The sequence below is a fragment of the Montipora capricornis genome, chromosome 8 (genome assembly GCF_036669925.1).
Source record: "Montipora capricornis isolate CH-2021 chromosome 8, ASM3666992v2, whole genome shotgun sequence".
NCBI lineage: Eukaryota > Metazoa > Cnidaria > Anthozoa > Scleractinia > Acroporidae > Montipora > Montipora capricornis.
In genome coordinates this window covers 17,555,832-17,564,769 of record NC_090890.1, presented here as the reverse complement: position 1 = coordinate 17,564,769, position 8,938 = coordinate 17,555,832, and the positions used below count along the sequence as shown (strand labels likewise).

General features: G+C 39.1%; 1 protein-coding gene across 1 annotated transcript in view; it reads left to right on the top strand.

Moving 5' to 3' along the window:
* The window catches only part of LOC138059020 (ankyrin-repeat and fibronectin type III domain-containing 1-like), a 213,514-nt gene extending 205,896 nt beyond the window's left edge, over window positions 1-7,618 (top strand). The window contains 3 exon segments of the mRNA XM_068904513.1: window positions 1,784-1,970; window positions 4,443-4,531; window positions 6,268-7,618. Coding sequence (XP_068760614.1) covers window positions 1,784-1,970; window positions 4,443-4,531; window positions 6,268-6,567 — 576 coding nt within the window. The 3' untranslated portion in view covers window positions 6,568-7,618.
* Window positions 7,619-8,938: the final 1,320 nt, after the last annotated feature.

Genomic DNA, 8,938 nt, shown 5'->3' with positions numbered 1-8,938 from the left:
GGGTATAAAGGAAGTTTTCTGAAACAGACAATCGGCGACAAAATTAGTTGAGACAGTTGCTAACAGAGCACACTGGCAACGACACATTCATTGTTTGCAAAGAAAACTTGTCCAGAAAGTACGTTTCCGGGATACCCCTCCCTCCCCCACCCTAATCAATGTTGTACCGCTGTCGACAAGGCTCGTAGAAAACAGAAAAACACAACATTGTCCCGGGGGTGCGGGGGAGGGGGCCATTTGCGCCGCCGAGCTTGCAATCGACTCTAAAGGATAAGAGTGTCTCAACAATTTTGACGCCGATTGTAGGTTAACTCACTCACAATCTCACTCACCTAAAAATAAGCGCGCTTTCTGTGGCGACGCGGCTACACGGCCATGCTACGTCAACTATAGTTCTTTCACAGTCAACGCTTTTCGTGTTCAGGTGGAAAATGGTTTGGGAAATGTTTTCCTTCTGCCTTTTCGCTGGTTTCAATCCAGTTTGACATATGATAGCTGTGATCCACACTGGTGGCTACGCAGTTAGTTAAGTCAAGCATTGGAGGGATATAAACTTACAGCTGAGTGTTTATTCTCAATTTGCTTAGGGCTGCTTTTTGCTCTGTATTGCAATTTTTGGCATACCGTGAGAAGCTCTGATGAGGTTACAAGAGGCTTGGAGGGCCTATGACTAGAACAGAAATGAAAGGAGAGCGAAAGAGAACGGCAACGACAAAACAAAATACCATTAATAGCTCATACTTGTTGGAAGAAGTTACTCCACATATTCTTTCCTTGGGCAGTAAACTGTTTGTCATTTTTACGGATGCATTATTTAAAGAGGATGCATATTTTTAAAAAGTGGTTTAATCGGTTTTTCCTTTGTTCAGGAATGAATTTTTATTGACAACTGGAATTAAATAACAATTGTCGTACTATTTTGGACACAGAGATACTGTAAAGTTGAATTGTTTATTTGTCTTTCTTTAAAATGAGAGCGAACAAGTGCTTTTTTAATCTGTTTGCCCAACTGGTTTTCGATGTGCTTCGACAGTGACAAGAAAATTTTGCCCTTCTATGATAAACACGTAATCAAATTGAGTTCTCGTAAAATTATGGGGAAATTTCACTAGCTTGTGTTTTCAGAAGTTTGTTTAAAGCACCTAAAGGTAATTTAGTGTTTGTCCTTTCTTGGTTGCATTGCCGTATTTTGCCGATTCTTGTTCCAAGCCAAGCTGGCATGTTTCAATGAAATAAATCAAAATGTGAATGATCTCGTTTTCAGAGATAAAGTGGAGTAAAGTACATCAGAAAAATGCTTTTTTTTACCTTAAACTGACAAAGTTTTTTATGGTTTCTAATTTTAGCATGATTCCTATTCGCTGGGTATTGACAGTTAACTCTGAAATGGCTCACTGCGGGTGTGCTTGTTTTCTTTTAAAACTCATGCGGTTCAACAAAAAATCATTGCCAAACTGGTGAATTCAAAAGTAAATTTCACTCGAAAAACCGAAATCACACTCATTGCTTTGTGATTCATGCGATATTGGTTTTTAGTGGAATTCACTAGTAAGGCAATGAAATTTTCTACAGAAGAAAGCAGAGAAAGTGATTTAACTATTAAAGCAGCGATCGGAAACATCAAAACAGGGACAAAATCGAAACTTTTTATTTTCATTAACCCTACAGGCAGTAAGATTAAATAACCAGGGAGCTCTGCTTTTAGGCTTGGCTAAATCTATATATTAGTCTTAACTGTCTCTGTTTTGAATTGCATATAATGATTACAACTGACTCTGTGCAGGAACTGGACGAGTCATGGCAAGGAATGCGTTGGATACTAGATGCCCTTCACTACGCAAGGGATCGGCAAATCAGGGGTGGAATACCGCTAGTCGAGGTGTTGGAGTATTCAAATTCTCATCCAGATGGCCAGTGCTGTGTGTCTACGTCGGATTTCAGGGGGAAAGTTATGTGCAATGGCGGAAACGGTGAGTTAGAGACAGTTCGGCAACTGTTATTCGTAAAAGCGTTGGGGTGACATCCTGTGCTCATTAGGGAGCTTACGCAAGGACAACGATGACGGCTACAAGAACGCCACAAAACAATAGCTCTAACGAGAAAAAACAAAAGCTCAGCATGCCCCGCACGTGCGTTTTTCATTGTGGTGCATTTCTTTGCCATCCTCGCCCTGACAAGAACGGGAATTGAGCAAATTTCAGGTTGTGTAAAGGACGTGAGAACATGACGAAACATTTTTACTTTTGTCACCAAAAAAACACACCGTTCATGCCAATTTTATTCCCGCAATGTTGATACAAAATTTCCATTCCGAACGGCTTGGGGTTGTAACGAAATTATTACAAGTACGGGAAATAGTATTTTTAGACGACGTTCTCGTTGCCGTCCCCGTCTTCCTTGCGTAAGCTCCCTATGGTGACGTGTGCTTATTACCTGCAGACATAGTGATTCTTCACGTTCCAACCAGTTTTCCCCCACTTCTGTAGAAGGATTGACTCCACAATACTGATCACCAAACAGCTACAATAGGTTGTGGTACTGTGTGAAACCACAATTTTTGACCAACAAAATGCGAGCAATGTGGTGACGTAATAGGTTACCATAGCTACACGAGAGTTAGATTAAACGTTTTGTCTTTAAGTGGTGAACGATGTAGCCTCCATATTTTTATTTCTGCAATTGAAACTCTTTCCTTATCGACAAAAATATTCTGGGGAGGGGATTCAGAGCTACCTAATTTGAAAATTTAAGGTGACTGTGAATCCACTCCAGAGAGGTTTTTGAAATTTTTAAAAAGAAGGTGAATTTTTTAATTTATAAGACAAGTTTCGATGTTACAAACACCATTATCAGTTACAAGTGTTTGGAAAACCTTTAGGGCTAGTGGTAATCTCGGATTATTGAAGTGCTTTCGACAGTCGCTTAGCCTGTGTTTCTGTAGGGTTCCAATCTAGAAAACTAAGCATGTGACAAAAAGAGACTGTCATCAGATCGAGATCAGTACGCTTGTGAGAAGACACGCGAAGGTGCCCCTGCAAACAACAAAAGAATCTTTGGGGCGGCTATTTTGGTGTCCCGCACAAAGAAAAATCTCCATTCCTTTCGGCAAGACCACACAATCACCCAATCTGAACAAAATTAGGATGCATTCTTCGATTGAACGCAACTATATAACGACTAAGCGAAACATGCATAGTTAACTACGATGAAGTGACAGAAAAGTGGTAACATATTTGAGTGAGTTACAAAGTGTTTGAAAGAATAGAAACTGTAGGAACTTTTGGACCAAGGTGAAGAGGTTTTTGACTTTATAAAAACTTTTATGATCAACAGTGCTTGGAATTTATTCGATCTACAACCTAAGTTATAAGTTATACACCTTTTATTTCTGGAAATTTGGTCACGATTTCACAAAATAATCGAAGTACCGGGAAAAAGTCACTTACCACAGTTTTGCATTTTTCACAAGGTGCTGGCTATCAAGGGCTTCTAATCAGTATACCTTTCTTGACGGAATGATCATTGCAAATATTTTAGTCTTTAACATACCATCTGTAGGAGGTTTGTCACACGAGCAAAGAGACAGGGTAAATAACCCAGTGGAGTGAAGTTCTGATAGCTCATCTCTCTCTCTGTCTTTGTCTGTCTCCCTCTATTTAAAGAGTTATTATCTCTTCCCCGACTGACTTGGTACTTGTAGACCATCCACGTCAGTAAAACTAAACTACGGTAAAACTAAAACTAGTCGTCCATTGGGAATCTAAAACAGGGTGTGGTACAAATTCATACGTCAGGCGAAACCAGTTGGCCACCAAGGAGCCACTTTCACATTACGATAACAGCCATTAATTGAACAACAGTAGTTTTACTAACACCAGTAAAACTAAACTAACCCAAGAGTTTGATTTCCAAGACACTGGGCACCAGTGAGAATGTGCGACTCCCTCATTGATGATAACATAATTGCCCTTGCTTTGCTAATTGACAACTTATAGCATTCATACGAAAGAATTGTGTTTCGTTCACTGTGTTAATCAACAATTGTTTACTGAAGTGGGGGTGAGTAGTGGTGGATATTTACCGAGCCGCGAAGCTGACACTGAGGTGAATAATAGTTTTAGTATGTACCACACAAGTTGATTAATCAACGGAATTATCGATAAAATTTGCTCCTCGGTAATCGAAAGGAAATGGGAAGGCATGTTGTTTTTCATCGTTTTTCTGGAGGTGAATAGTTTTTGCTATTCACCTCCGAGCTAGCCAATCAGATTGCAAGGAAAGCACTATTCACTTGTGTGGTATATACGAAAGCCTAACCCTAAACCAAATGTAAAAATATCAGTGGATAGTTGACCGATAAAGAGATAACCATGTTTACACATTGAAGTCATTGACAAGTGATAATTGTGTGGTAAACTTGATCTTACTTTTTCATCCGTCAGTTTCTTCATCCAGTGGGAATCTAATAGAGGGTGTGGTACAAATTCACACGTCAGGCGAAACCAGTTTGCCGCCAGGAGCCACTGTCACGGTACGATAACAGCCATTAATTGAACAACAGTAGGCAACCTTTAATGAAAAGTGTATTACAATTACAGGTCGCCCCTCAAAACCCAACAGAAACATTTGCTATACAGGCTAATATGAAGACTGAGTAACTGTTACTGGCTTTCCAGCTGATATTGCACGGCGTTTATGTGATTGCGAATATGTGGAACCGCTGGTAAGAAGAGAGGCCTCTTTGCAAAATTTGTTAACGCGAGCAAAAGGAAAAAGAAAGTAAATCCCAAAATTACCCCTAATCATTTCTTTGAATCATGGGAAAGATTTGGTGGTATTAGATTAGATCTTGTAAAGACCTTGCAAAAGCTGAGGGCCCTCACAACTACCCAACAATCGCAATGAATGATTCTCAGGTTAGCCAGATTACAACTGCAGAATCGATGGAGTAATCATTGATTATGAGCTCATTTGGCACAGCTATATTGAAAAATTGACAAAGAAAATAGCATCTGGCATTAGCACTTGTTCAATCTCGTCTATTGTAATGCAGGTTGGGGTGACTGTGGAGTAACTCTACAGGACAAACTTCAAAGACTCTAAATAGGCCTTTTGCAACAAACGATTACATGGTACAAAATCCGCCATGATGGAGGGCAAGCTCATTATTATTCCCCCACTGGAACATCCCGTGTTTTGATCTCCAAACTATGATGTCGATGCGAGCCATTTTTTAGAGGTTCTTTGCTGAAAATCTCTTACCCACAAGCAGCAAATCCCCAAGAAAGCAACTTATACGCTTCAAATCATCAGAATCGATGAGTTCCTTAAATTAATATCGTATCTTTTCTAAGCCAATTATCCGCAAATTCGACCAAAACGACTGGACAAGTGCTTGCTTCCCATTCCAAACTTGATCGTTTGTGCTTCACCGTGAGCTGGACAGGTCCGATACCAGATTCAAATTTGCTAGCCTAGTGACCACTGGTGCTCAAATAAATTGGTATGTAGGCCATGAGAGATGGCCAATAGGCCATTTCGGATAGTACCATAATACTCTTTGTTTGTCTCCCCAAAGTTTGCATAGGCGTTGTTTTTGTTTTCTCTTGGGACCATTGTAAGTGCCAAGAGAAACTGGAAACAATGCTTATGCAAAATTTGGGGGGACAAACAAAGAGTATTTGGTATTTTCAGAAGTGGCCTAATCGTCCATATGCAAATCACTACGCTGAGGGAGTTGAATCAACTGCATTCGAACGCTTGTATGTTTTCGCGGGGTTTCAAATAACTGATTCACACATTAGTGTTTTCCGGTCAAATGTAACGCATCGCATCCCCTCGGCATATGGAAGTATTAACCATTCCTCCGAGCCTCTTAGTTCCAATTTTGTTGAACAGCCTTGGTCAATAAGCTGATGATGGTTTCAAATAGATACGTTGCTTTCTTGGGGATGTATTGGCCTTTGTAGAAAGAGGGTTGGCTTCTTTGTCTCCAGCCTTCCCTTGTCTTAAAGGGATGAGAACTTCGGAGAAAAAAAAATCGCTGATATTGCACGTAAACCCGCCAGAATGTTGACATGTGAACGGCGGAGTGAAGGTAGGAAGGCTTTAGTTTTCCAGAATATACTTATTTCCGCTGCTATTCCTTGGGTTTCAACCTTTTAGATCAACATGCGTCATTCACTGTATTTCTAACAAACTACAATTGAGTTCTCCAAAGTCAACCGTGTTGTTGTTATGTGCTTATTTTATTTCTTGTTGGTTTAGCTTCACATCACTCCCAGCACCACAGCAGGCCAAGTTGTCAAAATGGTTGTACAGCAAATTCACAAGAAGTGCGGTCAAAAAATAACTGACAACTCTATCAGATGGCACTCTTTCTCTGATGTAAAAATTGAAGACTTGTGCTTGGTTGGAGTAATCAGCGGACAAGAAAAGTGTTTTACAGACGAGTTTAAACTACTACAGCTTCAAAACCCTTGGAAACGAGGAAAATTGTATTTGAGATTACGCTCAGAGGCCTGTGCTGCTGCTGCTTCATCACCGGGGTATTTTACAAGTGTTTAGTGTCCACAGGACAAACAAGAAAAGAAGCATGCTTTGGTTATTTCTTTTTACCCTTGTAACTCTCACAAGAATGAATTCGCTGTGTTTCCTTGATTTTCCACAGCAGAGTACTCTCATGATGATTAAAAATTATGTTCTTGAAAGAAAAGGACAGCTTTATGTAAGCAAAACAGTTCTTGTCCCCATAGCTGTCTTTTACATTGAGTCTTCGGTGTGTGATGGAAGGCCGCTATTAACCTGAGATGGAAACTAGTGGCGGGCATTCTTCCTTGATGCACGGATCGGGTGTCGGTCCTGGACTTAAGCGGAATTGGACTTTTGACTGCTCGTGGTCAAACTACTCTCATCTCATTGAAAGTTTTACATGCAGGTCACGACAAGATATGGGTTACGCAATTCAGAGTCATTTCAAACGAGATTTTGGAAAAAGTAGGATGCCGCCCCTGACCTCTAACGTGCGTTGGTTCTGGAGAAGGGACAGTTTCTTAGAAGTACACGATCTTAGGGCGACTTCAGCACTATTGCCAGTTTGCTGTCGTGCCGGCTGTTATGATGCAGAAATTTCCGTCAGTGAGCTTAATTGAAGCAAATGCAAGATACACCTCAAGTCGCTGTTCGTTCTGCTCCAAAACTTTTATACTTAAAATTAAAATTGACTCCTTTCTTTTGTCATTTCTTTATTTATTATTAATTTAGCAAACATGAGCTATGTTCCTCATCATGGAGTAGGCGAAAGCCGGAGGGATTTTTAATTGAAAGCAAAGATATCTAACAATCCCACTGCAAAAAAGAAGGATTTTTGGAAACAGGATTTTTTCCCCCAAAGGAGCAAAGGCAACCCTGCTTGCAGGATTTCCTTTTGCCTGTTTTCTTTCATTTCCATAGTTCTTTTAGGCATTAAAATATTCAAACTGAATTTCTATTTCAAAAAGGAATGTGTCCTTTGTTAAACAAGTTCGGTGAATCCATCGTAGTTAGGAAAACAAATTTTATGAAGTGTAAGTTATTACAATTGTAAATGAGAATATATTTAAGGAGCACTTGAAACTGTCTCAGTGAATCTCGTGTTATTGTTATTATTATTATTATTATTATTATTATTATTATTACTATGGCAGTAGATACGCATCAAGGGCTAAAGTAGCTACAGTTATTGGGCATGAGATCACGTGACCAACCGCTGGAAATCCCTTTTTTAAAAAAACCTTAGTAGCTCTTAAAAACCTACTTAAATCTTAATTAAATCTATCTAGATTAAAATAATCGAAAATTATAAATCCTAAAAATGTAGTTTATAAAAGCTAGATAATCCTTGTTTTTTTCCTAAAATATTAATTCTAATTTCTATCCCTATCCCTAAGTGTCCCGGAATTGGACTTTTGACTGCTCGCGGTCAAACTACTCTCATCTCATTGAAAGTTTTACATGCAGGTCACGACAAGATATGGGTTACGCAATTCAGAGTCATTTCAAACGAGATTTTGGGAAAAGTAGGATGCCGCCCCTGACCTCTAACGTGCGTTGGTTCTGGAGAAGGGACAGTTTCTTAGAAGTACACGATATTAGGGCGACTTCAGCACTATTGCCAGTTTGCTGTCGTGCCTGCTGTTATGATGCAGAAATTTCCGTCAGTGAGCTTAATTGAAGTAAATGCAAGATACACCTCAAGTCGCCGTTCGTTCTGCTCCAAAACTTTTATACTTAAAATTAAAATTGACTCCTTTCTTTTGTCATTTCTTTATTTATTATGAATTTAGCAAACATGAGCTATGTTCCTCATCATGGAGTAGGCGAAAGCCGGAGGGATTTTTAATTGAAAGCAAAGATATCTAACAATCCCACTGCAAAAAAGAAGGATTTTTGGAAACAGGATTTTTTCCCCCAAAGGAGCAAAGGCAACCCTGCTTGCAGGATTTCCTTTTGCCTGTTTTCTTTCATTTCCATAGTTCTTTTAGGCATTAAAATATTCCTGTCCTTTGTTAAACAAGTTCGGTGAATCCATCGTAGTTAGGAAAACAAATTTTATGAAGTGTAAGTTATTACAATTGTAAATGAGAATACATTTAAGGAGCACTTGAAACTGTCTCAGCGAATCTCGTGTTATTATTATTATTATTACTATGGCAGTAGATACGCATGAAGGGCTAAAGTAGCTACAGTTATTGGGCGTGAGATCACGTGACCAACCGCTGGAAATCCCTTTTTAAAAAAAACCTTAGTAGCTCTTAAAAACCTACTTAAATCTTAATTAAATCTATCTAGATTAAAATAATCGAAAATTATAAATCCTAAAAATGTAGTTTATAAAAGCTAGATAATCCTTGTTTTTTTCCTAAAATATTAATTCTAATTTCTATCCCTATCCCTTAGT